At 39.2% G+C, this 27,787-nt stretch overlaps 1 protein-coding gene across 6 annotated transcripts in view; it reads right to left on the bottom strand.

The window, feature by feature from the left end:
• The window catches only part of RP1 (RP1 axonemal microtubule associated), a 327,943-nt gene that overhangs the window by 190,616 nt on the left and 109,540 nt on the right, over window positions 1–27,787 (bottom strand). For all 6 annotated transcript variants that reach the window (XM_035277479.3, XM_078353550.1, XM_078353551.1 and 3 more), the window contains 3 exons: window positions 8,161–8,264; window positions 6,072–6,248; window positions 929–1,141 (listed from right to left, as the gene is read on the bottom strand). In XM_035277479.3, the coding sequence (XP_035133370.3) occupies window positions 929–1,141; window positions 6,072–6,248; window positions 8,161–8,264 (494 nt within the window). The remainder of the gene's footprint in view (window positions 1–928; window positions 1,142–6,071; window positions 6,249–8,160; window positions 8,265–27,787) is intronic.

Below are 27,787 nucleotides of genomic sequence, written 5' to 3'. Positions count from 1 at the left end.
AACTAAACTATTTTAAACAATAGATGGAGAGAGCATTAGCAGGAAGGTTAAACATGCAATCTTACCTGTTCCTCACCCCACAGAAGAATTATGAATGTATATAAACTGTTATGTTAGTTATCATCCATATCCTCTCCTAAGGCTCAAGGAATTAAAAGAAAAATCTCTATCCAGACATAGTATCTCAGGCCTATAATTCTAGAAATTTGGGAGGCCAAGGCAGTGAATCTCTTGAGCCTAGGAGTTGGAGACCAGCCAAGGCAATATGGCAAGACCCTTTTTCTACAAAAAGGACAAATATTAGCAACACATGGTTGCATGCACCTGCAGTCCCAGCTACTCAGGAGACTGAGGCAGGAGGATCACCTGAGTTGCCGTGAGCTGAGACTGCATCACTGCACTCCAGCATGGGTGACAGAGTGAGACTCTGTCTCTAAAAATAAAAATCCAAAAAGAAGAACCCCTAATATTTAAATTTAATATAACTTCCTTAGTCAAAGTACAGGGTTTCCAGTGGTGGAAATTCAGGCACCAAAAGAAGCAGAAAGGAAACACTGTTGAGCTGGCCTTTACAGAACCTTGGTTCTCAAAGCATCTTCCAGCATCAGCAGCCACAGCTGAGAGCTTGTTAGAACTGTAAACACTTGGGTCTCATGCCAGCCTTCCTGAATCAGAATCTGCCGCCTAACACAATTCCCAGGTGATTTGTATATACATTACATTTCAGAGGCATGTTTAAAGGGTCAGGATTCCTCTCTTATCATATCAGTCATGTGGCTGCTCTCTTCACTTATTAAAAACACCAGTCAAGGCAGACCACCACATGTAACATTCAATTTCCAAAACCCACTTACAAAGTGCTATTCTCATATCTGCAACTGGCAAATGTCTTAACTATCTGTTGAGAGAAACAAGAGCAGATGCTTACTGTTCCATCGCACCGGCCATCCTTAATTCTTAGATACATTTGTGCATTTTTCACACTTTCAAACATGCAAATCCCAGGGCTGATTTTATGTACTTTCCAGTAAGATTTTTCAGATTGGCTTCCCACTCCAGTGCAGCTCCCATCAGGCTGAAGACACAGAGCCTGGTACAGGCTTGTAGCAAGCAGAACCACAGCACTGTTGAGGAACACCCCCTTCAGAGCAACAAACAGAACAGAAAGGCAGTCAATGACAGGCTCGTGTTTTGCTAGAGGAAGTCAGCCATAGAGGCAATTCTCTTACAGCAACCACAGTGATCAGGATCTTTCAGCTCAGTGGCTAAAAATTAGCAAAAGAAGTAAGTAATGTAACTGTATGTACCTTATGCAAAGGTAAACAAAACTAAGGGAGGTTGATTACTTCAGTTATCATTTGCTTACAGTATAAAGGCCAGCATCAGATGCTACAAGATTTTTAAAAAATACAATACACAAATATTTCTCTTAAGGAATTTACTATCACCTTAAACAAATAATGTTAATATTAATATAAAACACACACAAAAAAGTATGCTATAAGTGTAACTGAATTACGGACTACCCTCTATGGACTTAATTAAATATATGCATATAGGAATTAATGTAAAAAGATATCAAATACAAGTAGGATATATTTAAGAAAATCCTAGGTAATCATTACCTTAAGAGGAAGATAAAGTGCTGGGCACGGTGGCTCATGCCTGTAATCCCAGCACTTTGGGAGGCCGAGTTGGGCGGATCACCTGAGGTCAGGAATTCGAGACCAACCTGGCCAACATGGAGAAACCCCATCTCTAAAAAAAATAAAAATAAAACAGGAAGATATAGAAGACTCTTGAAAGTTATTTAGAAATACACTAACAAAGTAAAGAACTGATAAATAAATATGCAAATCACAAAAGATAAAATACAAATGGTGAAAAAACATAAGAAAAGGTAATCCACACTTGTAATACCAAAAAAAACAAGCTAACATTAGATGTTTATTCCTTTAGAAAATTGGCAAAGCTCTTCTCCTTAAGGACCATACTCAACAAAACTGAGGTCTGTGAGATGGGTGTTTTCCTACACTGCTGAAAGTACTAAGAGTTTAACTTTAGCCATAGATGTCTGACCTTTGCTTCAGCTTCTGCATGGTAATCTCTTTACCCTTAGAGTGTCATGCCTGATAGGAGTGGTGATGTTTGCCTGGGGAACTTGGGCCAGCCAGAAAGCAATAACGTGACTTAGGGTAGGGGGCTTTGCATAACAAAGTGTCAAGTGACCTCCTGAGAGGCTGGAGACTGAGACCAGCCACGCGCACTCCCTACATGATGAAGCCCAGTAAAGACTGAATACCAAGGCTCAGGAAGCTTCCTTGGCTGGCATACTCCGTGCATACTGTCACACACCAGTGCTGAGAAAGCACCTCTGTCCTGACTTCGTGGGGAGAGAACCACCGCACATCCCACGTTTGGTGCTTTTTCGTAGACTCTGCCTTATGTATACTCTTTGCTTAGCCAATTTTAATCTGTATCCTTTCTCTATAATAAACAGTAACTTTCAGTAAACAATTTTCAATGGGTTCTGTGATTTCTTCCAGTGATTTATCAAGCCTTGATAGTGGTGTCAGCGTCCCCCAAACTCTGTGGTTGATGTCAGAAGTGAGAATAGTTTTATATATGGTTCCCCTTAACTTTATAGTTGGCATAACTTTCACAGGAGTAAGAGTTGGGACATCGGAAGAAATAAATTTGGCAGTACGTTCCCAGAGCCTTAAAAGTTTCACATTCTAACCCTAAAAAGTTCAGTTTTTAATTTTCTAAGCTAAGAAAATAATAAATGATGTGGTCAAGGCATATGTCAGAGTATATATTACAGTGTCATATGCAGAAGTGGCAAAAGAGAAAGATTAAAAGTTCAACAACAAAAAAGGCATATATGTGTGTATACACATAATACTTACATTTGAGTATCATGAAACCATTAACCTTAAGTTTAACCTTAAGCTACATGACATGTGATGTATGAGTTAAAGTTGCGTTGGTGCGGGAGAAATAGTAATGTGAGCGTGTTGATCATACAGTAAGCACAGACACACCTTGTCTACTTGCACTTCACCTAACTGTGCTTCCCTTTATTCACTTCACAGATACTGCATTTTTTTTTTTTTTTTAGAAATTGAAGGTTTGTGGCAACCCTACACCAGGCAAGTCTATCTGTGCTATTTTTCCAGCAGCACATGTTCACTTCATGTATTTGTGCCACATTTGGTAATTATCACAATATTTCAGGCTTTTCATTATTATTATACCTGTTATGGTGATCTGTGATCAGTGATCCTTGATGTTAGCTATTGTAATTATTTTGGGGTGCCATAAACCATGCCCATATAAGACAGTAAACTTAATAAATGCTGTGTGTGTTCTGAATGGCTCCACTGAGCAGCCATTCCCCTCTCTCTCTCCCTTGCCTCCCTACTCCCTCAGATACAACAATATTGAAATTAGGCTAATCAATAACCCTATAATGTCCTCTAAGTGTTCCAGTGAAAGAAAGAGTCACATATCTTCTGCTTTAAATCAAAAGCTACAAATGATTGAGCTTAGTGAGGAAGAATGGTCAAAAGCTACCAATGATTGAGCTTAGTGAGGAAGAATGGTCAAAAGCTGAGACAGGTCTAAAGCTAGGCCTCTTGTGCAAGGTAGCACTTTGTAAATGCAAAGGATATGTTTTTAAGCAAATCAGAAATGCAACTCCAGTGCTGATATGGGGACAGTTTTAGTACCTTGAATATAAGATCAAAACCAACCACAATATTCCTTTAGCCAAAGCCTAACCCCAAGAGCAAAGCCCTAACTCTCTCCAATTCATGAAGCCTGAGAGAGGTGAGGAAGCTGCAGGAGAAAAGGTTGAAGCCAGCAGAGGCTGGTTGATGAACTTTAAGGAAAGAAGCCATCTTCATAACCTAAGAGTGGAAGGTAAAACAACCAAGTGCTGATGGAGAAGCTGCAGCAAGTTACCCAGAAGACCTAGTTAAGACACACTAAACAACAGATTTTCCGTGTAAATAAAACAGCCTTCAACTGGAAGAAGATGCTATGTATGACTTTCATAGCTACAGAAGAGAATTCACTGCCTGGCTTCAAAGTTTCAAAAGACAAGCTGACTCTCGTTAGGGGCTAATACAGTTGGTGACTTTCAGTTGAAGCTAATGCTTATGTACCATTACAAAAACCCTAGGCACCTTTGAAATCATACTAAATCTACTCTGCCTGTGCTCTAGAAATGGAAAAATAAAGCCTTGAGGACAGCATATCTATTTATAGCATAGTTTACTGAGTATTTTAAGCCCAATGTTGAGACCTACTGCTCAGGAAAAAAACGATTTCTTTCAAAATGTAACTATTCATTGACAATGTGCCTGGTCACCCAAGAGCTCTGATGGAGATGTACAAGGAGATTAATGTTATTTTCATGATTTCTAACACAATATCCATTCTGTAGCCCATGGATCAAGGAGTAATTTCAACTTTCAAGCCTTATTAGTTAAGAAATACATTTCCTAATACTATAGCTGCCATAGAGAGTGATTTCAGATTTGTCTGGGCAAAGTACATTGAATGCCTTTTGAAAAACATTCACCATTCTAGATGCCATTAAGAACAATTGTGACTCATGGGGATAGGAGGTCAAAATACCAACAATAACAGGAGTTTGAAAGAATTTGATTCAAACACAGTGAATGATTTTGAGTGGTTCAAGACTTCAGAGGAGGAAATAACTGCAGATGTGGTAGAAATAGCAAGGGAACTAGAATGAGAAGTAGAGCCTGAGGATGTGACTGAACTGCTGCAATCTCATGATCGAACTTGAACAGATGAAGGGTTACTTCTTATGGATCACAAAGAATGTCATTTGTTGAAAGAGAATAAACTCCTGATGAAGATATTGTGAACATTGTTAAAATGACAACAAATAATTCAGACTATTAATAAACTCAGTAGATAAAGCAGCAGCAGTGTTTGAGAGGACTGATACCAATACTGAAAAGTTCTACTATGGGCAAAATGCTATCAAACAACATCGCATGCTATAGAGAAATCTTTGGTGAAAGAATGAGTCAATCAATGTGGCAACCTTCATTGTTGTATTATTTTAAGAAACTGTCACAGCCACCTCAATCTGCAACAACCACCACACTGATTCATCAACAGCTGTCAACATCGAGGCAAGACCCCCACAATAGCAAAAAGGTTACAACTTGCTGAAGGCTCAGATAATCGTTGGCATTTTTTAGCACTAAAATATTTTTAAATTAAGGTATGTACATTTTTTAAACATAATGCTGTTGCACACTTAACAGACTACAGTATAGTAAACATAACTTTTACATGCACTAGATAACTCAGGAATTTGTGTGATGATATTGAGATATTCGCTTTATTGCAATTGTCTAGAAATGAACTTACAGTATCTATGAGGTTTTAAATATAAGTAGACTTTAGCTGAATACTGATTTAACAACTATGCTATACTAGTTAAGAATATTATTTTCCCTGAAAATCTTTTCCTTCATCTTTAAAATACAGATAATATCTATCATTGTTTTGTGACAGTTGAATTTAGTCTCGTGATGTTGTGAAATTCTCAATAAACGCCTGGAACAAAATGAGAAACATCATAAATATTTGCTATTATGTTGACATAATATCATTTTAAGATAGAAGTAACAAACACAAAGAAAAAAGAATAAGCATTATGAAAGGATTAAATGTATATTATATTCAAAGAGTATAAACTGTAATTGTTAGAAAAGTTCAATATACACATTTGTTTGACTCCCAAATGCAAGGCTGTCTACTTTTTATTAAGAATTTCCACATTCGTAGTTTAATCTCCAACTTCAATTAGATATAGGACGTTAATTCATTAGTGTCTTTGCTACTAACGCTGTCATCTCTGTTGCCTTTGAAGTCTGGCAAACAGAATGAAAATAGGCACCAATGCCACCTAGTGGGAAGTGATTCGATTACTGCATTATCACTAAATTTAAGATTTTTCCTCAATAGGGCAAAAGAAAGTTGGGATTTAGCAATATAAACTTTAATAACTCTCCCCATTTTACCTTGACAAAAATCACAAATTCTTTTGAAAGGTTTGCATAGCCGGTTGATGATTCATCAGCTATTTTGCCATGACGATCAAAAGCAACTGTGTGACCAGGAACCAGCGCGGACTCAAGAAGTGCACAGCGGTTAGGCTGATAAAGCACCCGTAGCTCAGTAGTGGCCTGGCCACTAACCTAAAAGGAAAAACAAAAACAAAAAACCCTCTCAATTGGCAGGAGAAAAAAACTGCTTAAAATGTAATCACATTACATACATATACAGGTACCTACTTCATTTTACAGAAACTTTGTACTATTTATAAAATCTAATTATTTTGTAATTCAATAGGTTTTATTCCCCTTATTTACAGTGACTTGCTCCAAGGAATTCCTTCTCTCGATTTCTCAGAATCCATGGAATAATGCTGGAAAAATAACTTCATTGGCAGGACAATTTAATAAGATGTTAATATGTATCTTACCATTGTTTATTTATCATTTCCTCATTTGTGTCCTCCTAATTTAAGAGTATTTGGGACTAAAAACTGAAATCTATAGACATTTTATCTCATCCCTAAATTTTGCTTTCAAAAACAAAACAAATGGAGGTGGTTATGCTACAGGGAGACATGACTATTGCTCAGGACAGTGTTTTAGGTCCTGCCCCATCTCCCTCTAGTTCCCCAGGGAGGTAGTAGGGCCTCTTGAATGGCTAGATATAAAACACTAAGTCTATCAACTACAAAATTCCATTGCCCGAGTATGGCAGGGAGGAGGCAGAATTACCGATCTGCAAGAAACCATCTGACGCTTGATCAGGCACATCTTAGTGACCAGCGTGGTTCTAAGCTATGCAGCTATCACCAGATATTCTGAGGCCCATAGCAGGTGAAATCTTCATTGAAACAAGGTGAGTTCCTTAGTAACTAAAATAAAATCTCCCATCAACCTAGTACAATCTAGTGGAATAAGGGCTCTAAGGTAGGCTTAATTTTATTTTAAAAAAATACAGTAATGAGATATTTCTTCAACTCTTAATCAATGGAGTAGATTCCACATCCACATTCATATTTCTCAAGCATTTACTATGACCAGGCTCCATGCTGATCAGAATGTGCTATGAACTACAATTTAGGGTACCATTCAAAGTCCACAGCAGAGAAGAAAATGTTTCATGGAGAAGTCTACCCGATTGATCACTTAGTCAGAATTTCAGGCATACAAATTACACAAGGTGGGTTTTTTTTTCAATAAGTATTATTTTCCCTTCAGTTAAGTAACATCCCATGAGTTGAAATCAGCCTGTAATGCCAGTACATTGGAAGGCGGAGGCAGGAAGAATGCTTGAGCCCAGGAATTCGAGGCTGCAATGAGCTCTGTTCATGTCAACTGCCCTCCAGCCTGGGTAACAGAGCAAGACCTTGTATCAAAAATAAAATAAAATAAAATAAAATAAAATAATTGCATAGCATTATATGAGGAAGCTGTAGCATGAGTGTTAGCGTCAGACTGCCTATGTTAAATTGCTGCTTGCACACTTACTAGCTTGTGACTCTGTGCAACTCACTTAATCCTTCTATTCTTCATGTTCCTTTCCTGTTAAATACAAATGATAACGAATTCTCTCATCTAGTAGATTTAAGAATAAAATATTATATATTAAGCACTTAAAACAGTTCATTAAAGTTATCCTATGCTGTATTATTTTTAAAAGTAAGTAACATGCATGTAAAACAGCTTTATATATTAAATACTAGTTTTCATATCTAAATCAAGCAACACAAAGCATAATTATATAAATTACTGTTTTTCCCCAACAATATGGTCCCTAAAAGGGCCATTGAGAAGTTAGTCTCCTTTTGAAAGCTCATTAAAATTTTGCATGTTATCAGAGAATTGGTCAACTTTTTCTTGTCTAAATTCCAGTTGCTGAAATTTAGAACCATTTATGCATCACAACCTCAACATTAGTGAAACAAAACAGAATAATGAAAAAAAGTGCTAGTACAAGCCAAAAGGAAACTGTAATCTGATAAACATCTTATACAGAAATACATACGGACACAATAATATTGATACACGGCAAAATGAAAAATCTATTACACACCATTCCAGTGACAATGCCGTTGTCAAGAGCAAGAGAAAGATGCCTCATCTCATGACTTTGGAAAATGCATACATTTCCTTTGTTGAAAATAACATCAAAGACACCTGGAAAACATTTTTTAAGTATTAGAAAGTAATGCATGCTTTTAAAACTTTTTTTATTCAATATATTATATATGGACATCTCTTAATAATATATTTTATGTTTCTCAATTAAATGTTTTCAGTCAAAGGTAAAATGCCTCTCCACAGTATGTTCATTTTGTAAAAATTCATAGTATAATGTATGCACTTTTCTCATATGTATGTGAATGAAATTATTTTAAATATTGGTGATTCTTGATCCATGACCCATTTCATTCCTAGTCCGCGTGTTGTATGTATGTGTGTATATATACACAACCCTATTGACATACATATATAATATACTAATATATAAAATACTTATATAAAATACATAACATGTAATGTAAATTATATAATATTTATAAAATGATCTCATAACAAAGTTAGATTTTCTAGAATGAACCAATCCTTTATTTCTTACTATTGTCAGCATAGCCCATTTTATATTAACTCAAAATTTTGAGTTTAGTCAATATATGCCAAATTAAGGAGGATTACAGCAGCTATTGGGCAGTTTGTAGTTCCCAATCCCAATTTTTAGCATGGAATTATTTAATTACCTGCTTTATTATATGGGTATATTCATCTAGCATTGGTAAATGCAATTAATCAATTCTACCTTTATAATTCTATTCCAATTAGCCACACAGGCAAATACTTTTAGTTAGGAATAAGATCTGGGCAGGGTGCAGTGGCTCACACCTGTAATCCCAGCACTTTGGGAGGCCAAGGTAGGCAGATCACAAGGTCAGGAGATAGAGACCATCCTGGCCAATATGGTGAAACCCCGTCTCTACTAAACTACAAAAAAATTAGCCAGGTATGGTGGCATGTGCCTGTAGTCCTAGCTACTCAGGAGGCTGAGGCAGGGGAATCGCTTGAACACAGGAGGCAGAGGTTACAGTGAGTGGGGATCACGCCACTGCACTCACTCCAGCCTGACCGACAGAGTAGGACTCCTTCTCAAAAAAAAAAAATAAAACAAAACAAAAAAAACAGAATAAGGTCTGATGCAAAGGTTAACTACAGAATTTCAGTTTTTTAAAGGATTTTACTATGTATTTATATAATTTTATATTCATTTAAAGTCGTATTTCTAAAAATGAAAGACATAGTTCAATAGACCACTCCAAATGGAAAGCTTCCTGCCTTGTTAATTTCAAATTTATTTTTGCTACATAATAAAATGCATCTTAATGAGATCTTAAGAATTAGGATCTCATAAAATTAAACCATGTTGACAAGTACTTACAAATAATCCTGCGGGTTAGGGTGTTACTGAAATAAGGAAAGAAACAAGAGCTAGGAATTCTGAATTTGAGTCTGACACAACTCATTTGATAACCTTAGACAAAGCACTGTGGTTCTCTCTGTTTCTGTCAATTTCTTCATCAATAAAATCAAGGCAAGAATTCTCAAATGATGTGTTCAGATCATTCATTAATCATGTGAACTAATGAGTTAATGAAAGAATCTGAAAACTAAGGGTGTCCCTTAAAACATTCTAAGAATAATTTTCATGGTTTAATCTTCCTTTTGTTCTAATGATTTCATAAATACCAGAATCTATATTCATAAAACTATAGTTACAACCTAGATAAAAATTCTCAAAGTTCTTATCTCTAAAATGTTCTGATCTTTAAAATTAAGGGTTAAGCCTACATTATCTTAAAGTTCCCAGCTAATACTAGATCCATTGGATCTAGTCACATTCACCAGAATAAATTAGAACTGGCCAAACCCAACAGAAGCATTTCACTTCTCATTTCACTTTGCCTCTGTACTACGTTTGAACCTGTGGATGCCGTTTGAAGCTACACAACCTCCCGCCTCACTAACTTCCTTCTTGGTCTCCCACCTCATTCTTTGTTCTATCGCAGGGTTCCAAAAAACGACATCCCAAAATGAAGGCCTCAGAAGCAGTAGCAGAAACAAAAGTTTTTCCTGACCTTCACCTGGGCCCTCATTCTCCCTGGATGCTAGCCACAGAAACTAAAATCTCTTCTCCAAGGCAGGTCATGGAGACCAGAGCCCCATCTCCCCAGAGCCAGTCATGAAACCGAAAAGTATTTCTCTAACATTCTCCCTGCCTTTCCGTGGAAAAACCATCCATGAAGAAACAATCTGACCTACTTTGTTTAATTGTAGGTCGTAAGACCCCTATTCCAGAGAGGGTCCTGTCCTACACCCAGAAGGAAGAAATGTAGCACAGAGAGGCCAAGAAGAGTCTAGACTGACAGGCCTTGCTGGGTTTCCGCACTCAGTCTATTAGCATTAGTCTATACCTTTTTCGTCCAGTCCTATTTCTACATGGCTGTCCATACTTTATTAAATGTAAGCAAAAAAAAACGAGAGTTTCCCCTGTGTCTCCGTGTCTTCATTCTGAAGGCTCTTGCGTTATGTAAAACTTGTATGCTTTTTACCCTATTAATACTTGCATGCCTTTTAATCTCCACATGCCATCCTCCTTGTGCCTCAAATCTGGCCTCCACTTAGCTGCCGAAGTGTTTCTACTCTACTTCAAGTCCATTCATGGCTCTCTCTCACCCAGGAGGGAATAAAGGAAGCTGCCTTTAGACATGCAGTTTCTCTCCCAGAGCCTTTTGTAGTAGGCAGAGTAGCCACAGAAGAGTAAAGGTTTAAATTACTTGTGTATAGGTTTAAAATACTTGTATGCTTTTTCTCCTATTAATCTGCATTTTAGCAGTGATTTTTAGTGAATCTTCACAGAGCAAAGGGGAAGTTTTCCCTTGGCCACGACATGCTCTTCACTCAAAGGTGTTGCTAGGGTTCTATCTTTAAGTGACTACCGTTCTTACTCCTCTTGTTCTCGCTCCTGGGAAGTCTACTTTAATACTCTATAAATTGAGAAATCCCTAACCTGTATCTCCACCACTCATCTCTCCCTCAACATCAGGCTCATATACCCTTGAATGTAAACTGGATGTCCCATTAACACTTCAAACCTGGTACGCACAAACTAGAACTCGACATTTTCCACATCCCGAGCTTCAAAATCTAATCCTTCTAAATCTTCCTACCCTACATTTCTGACTTCAGTTGGTGACTCAATCAACAAGTCAATTACCCAAAGCAGAAACCTACGAGTAATCCTTTTTCATTTAACATTCCTTCTCCAATATATCACTGAGCCCCACCAATTTTGCTTGCTAGAAATTCTTCAAATTTTTCTTTCTTCTCTATCAGTACTCCCACGGAAGTACTTCAAGTCCTCGTCACCTTTTGCTTGACACATTACAAAAGCCTACTGACTGGTCTTTCCTTTCTAATCTTCCTCCTCGTGCCTCAAATCTGGCCTCCACTTAGCAGCCGAAGTATTTCTACTCTACTTCAAATCCATTCATGGCTCTCTCTCACCCAGTAGGGAATAAAGGAAGCTGCCTTTAGACATGCAACTTCTCTCCAGAGCCTTTTGTAGTAGGTGGAGTAGCCACAGAAGAGTAAAGGTTTAAATTACCAAACCCAAAGCCGTTGACAGCTCTGGGTTGCTAGCTGACTACTTTTAACATGAGATGATTATGGTTGTAGTGGTGGGGTAAAATGTTTAAAACTTGTTTTACAGCTTCTAGAACAGAACGTAAGATTAAACACTCCTTGTTGCAGCCACATGCAGTACAACACTTGAAATTGATGTTAGATCTCTTGCAAGATTCTGAATTGAAAAATTTAGCAATTCAATACAAATAGCCCCGATTTGCTGCAGCTCAGTAAAGGTGTTAGACTTCGTCCTATATACTTAAGTCAGAGAGTTACAGTATATATCCCAGGGAAAAATCAGCAACCATTCCCCTACTATTAATAGGTACATGTATTTCCAAGACATCCAGAATCTTCTTCTCCCCTGACATCTTTCCCCAATGTTTCCTTCTGTATTTGGGGATTGAAGTTCTCAGTAAAGTGGGCTGAATCAGACAGCGCCCAATCTAGAGCCAATCTAAAACAAAGAAGGTCTTTCAAAGTCTGCTCAGAAAATAGAGGGGTTTGATTTCAGAGAAGTACAGTTAAGATGTGGTAAGAGCTCGGCAATGGAAAAGGGGGAGTGTATAGTTAGTACAGTTAAGATGTGGTAAGAGCTGGGCAGTGTAGAGTTAGTGTTATATACTAATAAAGTTTTTTTTCAGATTCTTCATTACAACCAAGTACAGAGAACCAGACAGAAATAAAAACTGCAGCTAATCACCACCAGATATTCACTAGAAATGGGGCCTAAAATGGTGTACATTAACTACTAGCCATGATCTCAAATAGGAACTGGAATTCTAATAGTACCAAGGAGATAGGTAAGGAGACCAAAGAAAATCTCCACAGGTGGCAGGTGCTGAAACTGACTATATTTTTATCTATTCAAAGGTAATTAGAGAACAATCAGCACAATAACATTTTTTAAGTTGAGGCAAAGGGAAAAGAGGTATTACCCTCTTCAATATACCATATAAATTATTTACTGAAGCAGTAATTTTTAAAATTCAGAAAAGTCTGTCTTGAAAGTGCTGAGAAACCCGGGATTGGAGCTCGCGTTGAATCCGCAAATGGTGAGTCAGAGCTGGATTTACAGATTGATCTTTGTTGCCCACAGAACGGGGAAACTCCCAAGTATAAAAAGACATGGGACGCCAGGCAGTAGGTCTGCCTGGCGAAGCCAGCAGCCAGGGCAGTGGCGGCCGGCCCTACCCAGCAATCCCCACAGGGCACACTTGTCCGGGTGCACTGTTGAACCGGCAACCTGAGACTGGAGAGGGCTGGACTTGAGACTGAACGAGACTTGGACAGTAGCCCAGCCCAGGGGATTGCAGGGACAGATCGTTTGGGATACCCAGTGGGACGAACAAAACCGCGATTTCAAACTATCCCGAGCAGAAGGTCCGAGACGCTCTGTGGGGGAGGGGCGGCCACCACTACCGAGGCAACCCGCCCCAACTGAGATACACGCCCACTGCTGACACAGCCAGCCATTGCCAAGGCAACCCGCCCCAACTGAGATACACGCCCACTGCTGAGGCAGCCAGCCATTGCCGAGGCAACCCGCCCCAACTGAGATACACGCCCACTGCTGACGCAGCCTTCCATTGCCGAGTGAACCCGTCCCTACTGAGATACACGCCCACTGCTGACGCAGCCTGCCGTTGCTGAGGCAACACGCTACAACGAAGAGACTCCGCCGCAGGGCGTGGCGGAGACCACAGCAGAGCCTGCAGGAACAGGGCGAATCACACAACAGCAGGGCGGAGCCTCGGCAGCCACAGTGGCTAGTCTGCCTTCTAGCTGGGCAGGACACCTCATCGAACATCCAAAAATAAAACCCAAACCCCTCAACACAGAGCATTTGAGAAAAAAAAAAAAAGGGTTTTTTAATGAGCTCTGTTGCAGCAGAATCAAACATAGCAGCCTAACAGCCCTGAATGAACAACAGAGCGCACAGCTCAGCAATTAAGCCCGTATAAAGTACAAACTGTCTCCTCAAACAGCTCCCTGACCCCTCTATATCCAAAAGACTGACATTAGGCAGGCATCATCCTGGGACAAAGATAGCAGAAAAAGAAACTCGTAGCATCCCTTGCTGTGCCACAGCTGCTAGAGGTGCACCCCAGACAAGCAGGGTCTGGAGCAGACCTCAGCAGTCATACAGCAAAGGGGCTAGACTGGTAGAAGGAAAACCAAGCAACAGAAATACTTCATCATCAACATTCTGGGTGTCCACTCAGAGACCCAATCGAAAAGTCAGCAACTACGCAAACGACCAGTGGACAAATCCACAAAGATGGGAAGAAACCAGCGCAAAAAGGAGGAAAACACCCGAAACCAGAACACCTCGCCTCCTAGAAAGGACCAAAACTCCTCACCAGCAAGGGAGCAAAGCTGGACGGAGAATGACTGTGACGAAATGACGGAATTAGACTTCAGAAGATGGATAATGAGAGACTTTTGTGAGCTAAAAGATCATGTATTAAATCAATGCAAAGAAACTAAGAACCTTGAAAAAAGATTTCAAAAAAGATTCGAGGAAATGATAACAAGAATGGATACCTCAGAGAGGAATATGAATGAATTAAAGGAGCTGAAAAACACAATACGAGAACTTCGCGAAGCAAACACAAGTTTCAATAGCCGAATGGACCAAGCAGAAGAAAGAATATCTGAAGTCGAAGACCAACTCAATGAAATCAAACGAGAAACCAAGATCAGAGAAAAAAGCGTAAAAAGGAATGAACAAAGTCTCCAAGAAATGTGGGACTATGTGAAAAGACCTAACCTACGTTTGATAGGTGTACCAGAAGGGGACGAAGAGAATGAAACCAAGCTGGAAAATACTCTTCAGGACATCATCCAGGAAAATTTCCCCCACCTAGCAAGACAGGCCAACACTCAAATGCAGGAAATACAGAGAACAACACAAAGATATTCCGCAAGAAGAGCAACCCCAAGGCACATATCGTCAGATTCAACAGGGTTGAAATAAAGGAGAGAATACTAAGGGCAGCCAGAGAGAAAGGTCAGGTCACCCACAAAGGGAAGCCCATCAGACTCACAGCAGATCTCTCAGTAGAAACACTAAAAGCCAGAAGAGAGTGGGGGCCAATATTCAACATTCTTAAAGAAAAGAACTTTCAACCCAGAATTTCATATCCAGCCTAACTGAGCTTCAGAAGTGAAGGAAAAATAAAATCCTTTGCAAACAAGCAAGTACTCAGAGATTTTGTCACCACCAGGCCTGCTTTACAAGAGCTCCTAAAAGAGGCACTACACCTAGAAAGGATCAACCAGTACCAGCCATTCCAAAATCACACTGAATGCTAAAGAGCTTCAACATAATGAAGAATCTACAACAACTAACAGGCAAAACAGCCACTTAGCATCAAAATGGCAGTATCAAATTCACACATAACAATATTAACCCTAAATGTAAACGGACTAAATGCACCAATCAAAAGACACAGACTGGCAAATTGGATAAAAATCCAAAACCCATCAGTGTGCTGTATCCAGGAAACCCATCTCACATGCAAGGATACACAAAGGCTCAAAATAAAGGGATGGAGGAAGATTTACCAAGCTAATGGAAAGCAAAAAAAAGCAGGAGTTGCAATTCTCATCTCTGATAAAATAGACTTTAAAGCAACAAAGATCAAAAGAGATAAAGAAGGCCATTACATAATGGTAAAAGGATCCATACAACAAGAAGAGCTAACGATCCTAAACATATATGGACCCAATGCAGGAGCACCCAGATACATAAGGCAAGTTCTTAATGACTTACAAAAGGACTTAGACTCCCACACAATAATAGTGGGAGACTTTAACACTCCACTGTCAATATTAGAAAGATCAACCAGACAGAAAATCAACAAGGATATCCAGGGCTTGAACTCAGACCTGGAGCAAGCAAACCTGATAGACATTTACAGAACTCTCCACCCCAAATCCACAGAATACACATTCTTCTCAGCACCACATCACACCTACTCTAAAATTGACCACATAATTGGAAGTAAAGCACTGCTCAACAAATGCAAAACAACTGAAATCATAACAAACAGCCTCTCAGACCATAGTGCAATCAAGTTAGAACTCAGAATTCAGAAACCCACCCAGAACCGCACAGCTTCATGGAAACTGAACAACTGGCTCTTGAATGTTGACTGGGTAAACAACGAAATGATGGCAGAAATAAAGAAGTTCTTCGAAACCAATGAGAACGAAGTCACAACGTGCCAGAAAATCTGGGACACATTTAAAGCAGTCTCTAGAGGAAAGTATATAGCAATAAGTGCCCATATGAGGAGAATGGAGAGATCCAAAATTGACATCCTATCGTCAAAATTGAAAGAGCTAGAGAAGCAAGATCAAAAAAACTCAAAACCCAGCAGAAGACAAGAAATAACTAAGATCAGAGCTGAACTGAAGGAGATTGAGACACGAAAAACCCTTCAAAAAATCAATAAATCCAAGAGCTGGTTTTTTGAAAAGATCAACAAAATAGACAGACCACTAGCCAGATTGATTAAAAATAAAAGAGAGAACAACCAAATAGATGCAATAAAAAATGATAAAGGGGAAATCACCACAGATTCCACAGAATTTCAAACCATCATCAGAGAATATTACAAACAACTCTATGTGCATAAACTAGTAAACCTGGAAGAAATGGATAAATTCCTGGACTCCTGTGTCCTCCCAAGGCTAAACCAGGAGGAAGCTGAAACTATGAATAGACCAATAACAAGGTCTGAAGTTGAGGCAGCAATTAAGAGCCTACGACACAAAAAAAGCCCAGGTCCAGACGGGTTCACAGCCGAATTCTACCAGACACACAAGGAGGAGCTGGTACCATTCCTTCTAAAACTATTTCAAACAATCCAAAAAGAGGGAATCCTTCCCAAATCATTTTATGAGACCAACATCCTCCTGATACCAAAACCCGGCAGAGACCCAACGAGAAAAGAAAACTTCAGGCCAATATCCATGATGAACATAGATGCAAAAATCTTCAATAAAATATTGGCAAGCCGATTGCAACAGCAAATCAAAAAACTTATTCATCATGATCAAGTAGGATTCATCCCGGGGATGCAAGGCTGGTTCAACATACGCAAGTCTATCAACGTAATTCACCACATAAACAGAACCAAAAACAAAAACCACATGATTATCTCAATTGACGCAGAGAAGGCATTTGACAAAATTCAACAGCCCTTTATGCTAAAAAACCCTCAATAAACTCGGTATCGATGGAACGTATCTCAAAGTAATAAAAGCTATTTATGACAAACCAACAGCCAATATCATACTTAATGGGCAAAAACTGGAAGCATTCCCTTTAAAATCTGGCACTAGACAAGGATGCCCTCTCTCACCACTCCTATTCAATATAGTACTGGAAGTTCTAGCCAGAGCAATCAGGCAAGAAAAAGAAATAAAGGGTATTCAAATAGGAAAGGTGGAAGCCAAATTGTCTCTATTTGCAGACGACATGATAGTATACCTAGAAGACCCCATTGCCTCAGCCCAAAAACTCCTGAAACTGATAAGCAACTTCAGCAAAGTCTCAGGATATAAAATCAATGTGCAAAAATCACAAGCATTCGTCTACACCAATAACAGACTTAAAGAAAGCCAAATCAAGAGCGAACTGCCATTCGCAATTGCTACAAAAAGAATAAAATACCTTGGAATACAACTCACAAGGAACGTAAGGGACCTCTTCAAGGAGAACTACAAACCACTGCTCAACGAAATCAGAGAGGACACAAACAGATGGAGAAACATTCCATGTTCATGGTTAGGAAGAATTAACATCGTGAAAATGGCTATACTGCCCAAAGTAATTTACAGAATCAACGCTATCCCCATCAAGCTACCATTGACTTTCTTCACAGAACTGGAAAAAACCACCATGAACTTCATATGGAACCAAAAGAGAGCCCGCATAGCCAAGTCAATTCTAAGCAAAAAGAACACAGCGGGGGGCATCACACTACCGGATTTCAAACTATACTACAAGGCTACAGTAATCAAAACAGCATGGTACTGGTACCAAAACAGAGATATAGACCAATGGAACAAAACAGAGGCACCGGAGGCAACACAACATACATACAACTATACAATCTTTGATAAACCCGACAAAAACAAGCAATGGGAAAAGGATTCCCTGTTTAACAAATGGTGTTGGGAAAACTGGCTAGCCATGTGCAGAAAGCAGAAACTGGACCCCTTCCTGACACCTTACACTAAAATTAACTCCAGATGGATTAAAGACTTAAACATAAGACCTGGCACCATAAAAACCCTAGAAGGAAACCTAGGCAAAACTATCCAGGACATAGGAGTAGGCAAGGACTTCATGACCAAAACACCAAAAGCATTGGCAACAAAAGCCAAAATAGACAAATGGGACCTAATGAAACTCCACAGCTTCTGCACGGCAAAAGAAACAGTCACTAGAGTGGATCGGCAACCAACAGAATGGGAAAAAATTTTTGCAGTCTACCCATCTGACAAAGGGCTGATATCCAGAATTTACAAAGAACTCAAACAGATTTACAGGAAAAAAACAAACAAGCCCATTCAAAAGTGGGCAAAGGATATGAACAGATACTTTACGAAAGAAGACATATATGAGGCCAATAATCATATGAAAAAATGCTCATCGTCACTGGTCATCAGAGAGATGCAAATCAAAACCACATTGAGATACCATCTCACGCCAGTTAGAATGGCGATCATTAAAAAATCTGGAGACAACAGATGCTGGAGAGGATGTGGAGAAAAAGGAACACTTTTACACTGTTGGTGGGAGTGTAAATTAGTTCAACCATTGTGGAAGACAGTGTGGCGATTCCTCAAGGCCTTAGAAATAGAAATTCCATTTGACCCAGCAATCCCATTACTGGGTATATATCCAAAAGACTATAAATCGTTCTACTATAAGGACACATGTACACGAATGTTCATTGCAGCACTGTTTACAATAGCAAAGACCTGGAATCAACCCAAATGCCCATTGATAATAGACTGGATTGGAAAAATGTGGCACATATACACCATGGAATATTATGCAGCAATCAGAAATGATGAGTTTGTGTCGTTTGTAGGGACATGGATGAATCTGGAGAACGTCATCCTCAGCAAACTGACACAAGAACAGAAAATGAAACACCGCATATTCTCACTCATAGGCGGGTGATGAAAAATGAGAACACATGGACACAGAAAGGGGAGTACTAAACACTGGGGTCTATTGGGGGGAAAAGGGGAGGGCCAGTGGGAGGGGGAGGTGGGGAGGGATAGCCTGGGGAGAAATGCCAAATGTGGGTGAAGGGGAGAAGAAAAGCAAAGCACACTGCCATGTGTGTACCTATGCAACTGTCTTGCATGGTCTGCTCATGTACCCCAAAACCTATAATCCAATAAAAAATTTAAAAAAAAAAGAAAGTGCTGAGAAAATTTAAGAAGTTATATCTCCTATGAAATAATTCTCTTTAAATTGTCACTTCACTTTAGCTGAAACTGGAACTGGAAATCTAAAAAGTATGTATTAGAGTTATGGTGACTGTATTACTGATTGTCGGGGCACCTGGGAGTGAAAGGGGATGCCAAGTAGATGGAAAAGCCACAAACAAAAGTGGGTAGAGTATACAGCCCCATTAACTAGTTATGCAAAAAAAATACCTTAGTCTCACTTTATAAATTTAAATTTAAATAAGTGTGTACTGTACATTTTCAAGTTTAAAGTATATATTTGTTATTATTTCTATTTTAATGGCAAACGTGTAGTGAGTCTAGGACTCATGCACCACTGACAACAGTGAAACTGGTATAACTCCTGGGAAGTGGTTGACAATATGTACAGAGATTTGACATCCTCTTTAACCTTGTAATTGACTTTGAAAGAAGGAGCTGGGTATGCCAACCTACACCCCAAGAAAGGAAAAAACTTTTCATTTGAGGAATGCTAGTCCCTTTAAATTATCAGGCCCAGAGAGGTATTTAAAATCTAACAGCAGTCACGTCTCACTTCCCCTTGAGATAAGTCATTACCTCTTGAGACCACTTGCTATGCAAGCTCTAGACACCAAGTACACATAAAATGTCATACACCCTATAGTTCAACAATGTACAACCAATCACTAACCAATGATATTTCTGTAAACCTATGAGAATTCCTGAGGAACAACTTTTGTAATCAGCCCTCTTTTGTTCTCCGAAGCACTCTTCAAAGGCAACCTTGAAGTGTGAAATGTGTCCTGAGCTGCCGTCCTCAACCTAGGCCTGAACAAACCCTCTCTATTTTTTCTCATCATCTACCCTTTAGGTTGGCATCCCTAAAGGGATGGCACCCTCCCAGAAGGCCCTCCTCTTACACTCCCTATCACTGGGAAGAGACAGTCACCAAAGGGGACCCTGAAGTTGCTCAAGACTGCCTATGCATGGGTGGGCCATCTAGTTTCCTTTTTAAAATGAGGAAACATGAGTCTGTCAACTTTGTTCTTCTTCAATATTGTTTTGGTTATTCAAGGAACCTTGAAATTCCATGTGAAATTTATGGTTAGCTTTTCCATTTCTGCAGAAAAGGGGATTATGATTTTGATAGCAATTGCAGGCTGGGCATGGTGCCTCATGCCTATAATCCCAGCACTTAGGGAGGCTGAAGCGGGTAGATGACCTGATGGCAGGAGTTTGAGACCAGCCTGGCCAACATGGTGAAACCTGTCTCTACTAAAATTTCAAAAAAATTGGCCAGGTGTGGCAGTGCACACCTGTGGTCCCAGTTACTCCGGAGGCTGAGGCAGGAAAATTGCTTGAACCTGGGAAGCAGAGGTTGCAGTGAGTGCTGTCTCAAAAAAAAAATGACAGCGATTGCAATGAATCTGCAGATTACTTTGAGGAATTTCAGATTTCCAATTTACAATCAGGGGTTGTCTCTCCATCTATGTAGGTCTTCATTCTCTCAGAAACGTTAGCAGCTTTCAGTATATAAAGACTTGCGTTTCTTGAATTTATTCCTAAGATTTTGATGCTATTATAAATAATTCTCCTAAATTCATTTTTCAGTTGTTCATTGCTACTGCACAAGAATACAAATGATGTCTGTGTGTTGATCTTGTATGCTACCATCTTTATGACTTCATGTATTAGGTGTAATATTTTTGTGTGGATCCTTTAGGATCTTCTATATATTATATCATGTCATCTGCAGTTTTACTTCTTCTTTTTTGATTCTGATGCCTTTTATTTCTGTTTCTTACCTAACTGTTCTACCTAGAACTTCCAGTAAAATGTTGAATAGAGGTGGCAAAAAGAGACATCCTCATCTTGTTTTTTAATTAGAGGTATGGGGCAAAGAAGAAAAACTTCCCCCTTTACCCTCTGAAGGTTCACTGAAAATTAACTGACAAAATGCAGAATAGGAAAAAAAGATAAATTCATTTTAATGTACATACCACCCAAAAACTAGTGTGGTAAAGATGCTTCATCAGGGAAGGCTAAATGGGGGAGTAGCAGTAATGATTTTGGGGAGGAAATGAATGGACCTGGAGGCAGACATTATCTTATGAATAAGTTTTTGGAAACTGAATGAGATCAGACCAGAGGACAAATACTATTAATATTTGGGACAAAGTTCAAAGTTCATCTGGGCTGTCCTGGTGTTAAATTTTCAGTCTCTTCCTTCATGATATGAGTTTTAATCTTCTTTGGTTGATGAAATTTCAGAGAAGGAATTGAGGTAATTGTGTTCCTCTCTGGGGTCCAGGTTCTAGGCAGAAAAGGAAACTTCAGAGAATAGCCTCATTCTCTGCATTGGGAGAGACAGAGGAATGGGGGTGGGTCAGAGAGACCTGGAGGCTGCTTCTTTAGTTCAGCATGTCAAAGCACCATATTTCAGGATTTTGTTTTCTGAGCCCAGCAGGGAAAGCTTTCAGTGTTTAACCACTGATTATAATGTTAGCTGTGGGTTTTTCATAAATACTCTTTACCATGTAGAAAAAACTCCCTTCCATTCCTAGTTTTTTGAATGTTCTTATCATGAAAGGGTGTAACTACTTTTATATTAGAAATATTTTGTCCTAATCCTTGCAATGCCTTCTACAATGAATATTTTTTAAAATGCATCCGTCATTAAATAGGCATCAATATTAACACTGAATATTCAGGACTTCCCACTGCGGAACACAGAAGTTAAACAGCAACATAACACAAAAATAAAAATGAGGATTACAATTAGAGATTAGAATGATATATCTTTCTATTCCTAGCTATAACTTAGTGTGAAAAGAAAGTGGAGGCTGGGTGCAGTGGCTCACGCCTGTAATCCCAACACTGGGGGAAGCCGAGGCAGTTGGATCACTTGAGGTTAGGGGTTTGAGACCAGCCTGGCCAAAATGGCGAAACCTCATCTCTACAAAAAATACAAGAATTAGCTGGTTGTGGTGGCAGGTGCCTGTAATCCCAGCTACTCTGGAGGCTGAAGCAAGAGAATCGCCTCAACCAGGGAGGTGGAAGTTGCAGTGAGCCGAAATTGTGCCACTGCACTCCAGACTGAGCAACAGAGTGAGACCCTGTCTCAAAAATAAGAAAGAGAAGAAAGAGAAGAAAGAGAAGAAAGAAAGAAAGAAAGAAAGAAAGAAAGAAAGAAAGAAAGAAAGAAAGAAAGAAAGAAAGGTGGAGCCCCTCCTAGTACCCAGAGTAGTAAAATATTGTAAGCAAGTACCTTGTAGAACAGTTTATGGACTGGTATAGTTAGCAAGCCAATGCTGTGTAAAATATTACTCTTAAACTTCCCAGCATAAAAAATTTATTTCTTACAATTTCTACAGGTCAAAAATCTAGGAGCAACTTACTTGAATGGCTCTTTATAAATCATGTTGTTGGTTGGGGCTGCAGATATCTAAAGCCTTGTCTGGAGCTGGAGGACCCTCTTGCAAGATGACTCACTCAAAGGGCTAATGGCAAGCAGCTTTTATTCCTTGCCATGTCAGCCTCTCCACAGGGCTCCTTGAATGTCTTTATGACATGGCAGCTGGCTTCCCCAGAGTGAGTGATCTGAGAGAGTGACAGCAGGGAACTGTAATTTTATAATATACTCTTGAAAGTCATACACAGTTATTTACACCACATTCCATTTTATAGAAGTCAGCCCCTAAATTCAGCTCATGCTAAAAGAGAGAGGAATTAGGTTCTACCCTTTAAAAGGGGCAGTATCAAGTAATTTGTGAGATATTTTAAAACCTCCATATTGAAAAATGCAATTATCAGATGTTGGGGGAGGGGTGCCCACCATTACTGAGGCTTGAGTAGTTGGTTTTCCCCTGACAGTATAAACAAAGCTGGGAAGTTCAAACTGGGGGCAGAACCCACTGCATCTTGGCAAAGCCACTGTAGCTAAACTGCCTCTCTAGATTCTTCCTCTCTGGGCGGGGCATCTCTGAAAGAAAGGCAGCATCCTTAGTCATGGTCTTATGGATAAAACTCTCATCTCCATGGACAGAGCACCTGGGAGAAGGGCAGCTGTGGGTGCAGCTTCAGCAGCCTCAAATGTTCCTGCCTGCCAGCTCTGATTAGAGCAGTGGATCTCCGAGCACAGCACTCAAACTCTGCTAAGGGATAGACTGCCTCCTCAAGTGGGTCCCTGACCCCCTTGCCTCCTGACTGGGAGACACCTCCCAGCAGGGTCAACAGACACCTCATACTGGAGAGCTCCAGCTGACATCTGGTGGGTGCCCCTCTGGGACAGATGGCAGAGGAAGGAGCAGGCAGCAAACTTTGCTGTTCTGTAGCCTCTGCTGGTGATACCTGGGCAAACAGGGTCTGGAGTGGACCTCCAGCAAACTCCAGCAGATCTGCAGCAGAGGGGATTGACTGTTAGAAGGAGAACTAACAAACGGAAATGAATTGCATCAACAAAAAGGACGTCCACACAGAAACCCTATCCAAAGGTCACCAACATCAAAAACCAAAGGTAGATAAATCCAGGAAGATGAGAAAAACCAGGGCAAAAAGGCTAAAATTTCCAAAAACCAGAACTATATGAATCTGTATTTTACAGTAAATATATTGAAATTTCAGAAGATACAAAGTTTGTGAAACTGGCCCTGACATAAAATTAGCCATCAAGGGTTCAGTGTTAAAAACTGAATCGCTTTGGTTGTCTGGTTCTTCCTCTTAGTTATAAGATCCCACAATAGAGACAAGAAGACTTGTGACTGCCATTGTCAATGTTGTTACAGTATTGTTTTTAATAACTAAAGAGTTTATTATCATAAAATGAAGTCTCCTGTGGCATTTCAAAGAACTTCTCATGCTGTGTGTCTACTTTTAGGCCTAGTATTACCAAGAAATAGTTCAGCAACACTCAGAGATATCAGCATTCTAACACTCTAAGTATAGAAAAAACTAAATTCACAATCAGCCGAGTAACTAAATAGAAAGACTGGCTCATGCTGGCAAAAAAAGAACACATTGTTTTGTGGAGGGAAAATTGTAAGTCAAAATATCTTAAAATATTTTCTTGAAAAGATGTCTACAGGTCAGCATTGCTCATCAAAATACTTTCCAGGCATGTGAAAACTGATTCATTATGGGACACTAAGCATTACATCAGGAAATAATCCTGCAAGTAATTATCAAACATAAAAGACCTCCTGTTGCAAAAATGTCAGTTACACTGAGGAAAATTACTCATATTATCCTCCACCTGCCTTTTTTAGAATGGCTCATTCTGCTTTGTATATGGCAGGACTAGCATTTTAAGATGGTAGAAACATTGAAGGGTAAAAGTTTCTCTATTTGCATCATCTACCAGTTAGTTTGATCTACACAGAGGTTCACATGCTAGCAGATGGTGATTGCTACTTGTTGGAGACTCAGCTTGGGCTGTCAGAGGCAGTTCTTTCCCGAAGGACCTCTCTGCATGGCTGCCTGGTTTCCTTTCCACATGAAGGCTAGGTTCTAAGAAGGATTAATCTGAGAAGTGAAGATAGAAGATGCAGACCTTAGAAGTTCAAGTGTTGTGTCAGCTGTATTCAATTAGTCATAAAATTGAGAAAAGGGGTGTCCAATCTTTTGATTTCCCCAGGCCACACTGGAAGAAATTGTCTTGGACCACACATAAGATACACTAACACTAATGATAGCTGATGAGCTAAAAGAAAAATAAAACTTACAATGTTTTAAGAAAGTTTATGAATTTGTGTTGGGCTGAATTAAAATTCATTCTCTGGCTCATGATCTGGAAGTAAAGATGGACAGCCCTATATAAGATCAAAGTTTCTACCCCTCAGCAAATGCAAAAGAACTGAAATCGTAACAGTCTCTCAGATCACAGTGCAATCAAATTGGTCAAGGTTAAGAAATTCACTCAAAACCACAAAACTACATGTAAATTGAATGACCTGCTCTGGAACGACTCCTGCATAAACAATGAAATTAAGGCAGAAATCAAGAAGTTCTTTGAAACTAATAAGACCAAAGAGACAACATACCAGAATACTGGGACACAGCTAAAGCAGTGCTAAGAGGGAAATTTACAGCACTAATTGCCCTCGTCAAAAAGCTACAAAGATCTCAAATCAACTACCTAACATCACAACTAAAGGAACTACAGAACTAAGAGCAAATAAACTCCAAAGCTAGCAGAAGACAAGAAATAACCAAGATCAGAGGAGACAGAGGCATGAAAAACTCTTCAAAAAATCAACAAATCCCAACTTTGAACTATACTACAAGGCTACAGTAACCAAAACAGCATGGTACTAGTACAAAAACAAACACATAGACCAATGGAACAGAATATTGAATCCCAAAATAAGACCACACACCTACAACCATCTTCTTTGACAAAAACAAGCAATGGGGAAAGGATTTCCTATTTAATACATGGTATGGGGAGAACTGGCTAGCCATATGCAGAAAATGGAAATTGGACCGCTTCCTTATGCCTTATGCAAAAATTAAAGACTTAAATGTAAAACCCAAAACAATAAAAACCCTAGAAGAAAATCTAGGCACTACTATTCAGGACATAGGCAGGGGCAAAGATTTCATGATGAAAACACCAAAATCAATTGCAACAAAAGAAAAATGTGACAAATGGGATCTAATTACACTAAAAAGATTTTGCACAGCAAAATAAACTATCATCAGAGTAAACAGACAATCCAGAGAATGGGAGAAGATTCTTGCAATCTATCCATCTGACAAAGGGCTAACATCCAGAGTCTACAAGGAACTTAAATTTACAGGGAAAAAAAACAACCACAATAAAAAGTGGGCAAAAGACATGAATGGACACTTCTCAAAAGAAGGCATTTATACAGCCAACAAGCATATGAAAAAATCTCAACATCACTGATAATTAGAGCAATACAAATAAAAACCACAATGAGATACCATCTCACACCAGTCAGAATGGAGATTATTAAACAGTCTATCTCTTTGCTACTGTGAATAGTGCTGCAGTAAACATACGTGTGCATGTATCTTAGAATAGAATGATTTATATTCCTTTGGGTATCTACTCAGTAATGGGATTGCTGGGTCAAATGGTATTTCTGGTTTTAGATTTTTGAGGAATTGCCACACTGTCTTCCACAATGGTTGAACAAATTTACATTTCTACCAAAAACCTAAGTGATGGATTGACAGGTGCAGTAAACCACCATGTCACACATATACCTATGTAACAAACCTGCACATTCTGCACATGTGTCCCAGTACTTAAAGTAAAAAAATAAAGTTAAATTTTTTAAAAAATAAAAATAAAAGTCAAAAAACAGCAGAGCTGGTGAGGTTGCAGAGAAAAACGAATGCGTTTACACTGTTGGTGAGAATGTAAGCTAGTTCAACCATTGTGGAAGGCAATGTGGTGATTCCTCAAAGATCTAGAAGCAGAAATACCATTTGACCCAGCAATTCCATTACTGGGTATATACCTAAAAGAATATAAATCATACTATTTTAAAGATATGTGCATGTGTACATTAATTCCAGCACTATTCACAATAACAAAGACATGGAATCAACCCAAATACCCATCAGTGATAGACTGGATAAAGAAAATGTGGCTCATAACCACCATGGAATATTATGCAGCCATAAAAAGAATCAAGATCGTGTCTTTTGTAGGGATATGGATGGAGCTAGAAGCTGTTATCCTCAGCAAACTAATGCAGAAACAGAGAACCAAGTACTTCATATTCTCGGTTATAAGTTTGAGCTGAATCATGAGAACACATGGGCACATCATGGGGGAAACAACACACACTGGGACCTGTGGGGTTCTGGGGGAGGGAGAAAAACAGGAAGAATAGTTAACAGATGCAGGGATTAATACCTAGGTGAAGGGTTGATCTGGACAGCAAACCACCATGGCACATGTTTACCTATGTAACAAACCTGTGCATCCTGCACATGTACCCCGGAATTTAAAATAAAAGTTGATTAAAATATGTACAAAAAAGAAACATCAAAAATAAAAATGAAATATATACAAAAAAGAAACAAAAAATAAAAAATATAAGATCAGAGTTTCCTAATTTGCAAATTTCTCTCCTTTAATGTACCCAACTGTGTGTGCTGGTACCATTAGGCCCCTCACATCATGATGCTGCAGGACTGGAGTTCATGGAATCCAACTCAAGAAACTGCTCTGGCTGGGGCACTTGATGTGGGAAATAAATGGTCTCGGTCTCCGACCCAGTGGTCTCATGTTTCCTACAGTTAAGTTACAATCTAGATCCTTCATAGTTTCTGATTTAACAATCGGAGATATTTTTGTGGCCATATCTGCAAATACAGGATGCTAATAAAGAAAAAGAGTAACAACAGTGGCAGCAGAGGACCCAGGGAATAAGATAAAGGGCCACTTTGACTAATTTAAGTGGATAAGTAATTTCAAGTGGGAACAAATTTTTGCCCAGGTAAGGAAAATGTCAAAAAAATATTTTGGAAAGAAAAGCTCCTAGGAAGTATCTTTAGACAGACAC

The sequence above is a fragment of the Callithrix jacchus genome, chromosome 16 (assembly GCF_049354715.1).
Source record: "Callithrix jacchus isolate 240 chromosome 16, calJac240_pri, whole genome shotgun sequence".
Lineage (NCBI taxonomy): Eukaryota > Metazoa > Chordata > Mammalia > Primates > Cebidae > Callithrix > Callithrix jacchus.
Note: the sequence above shows the minus strand (reverse complement) of the source record. Positions and strands in the feature narration are given on the sequence as shown.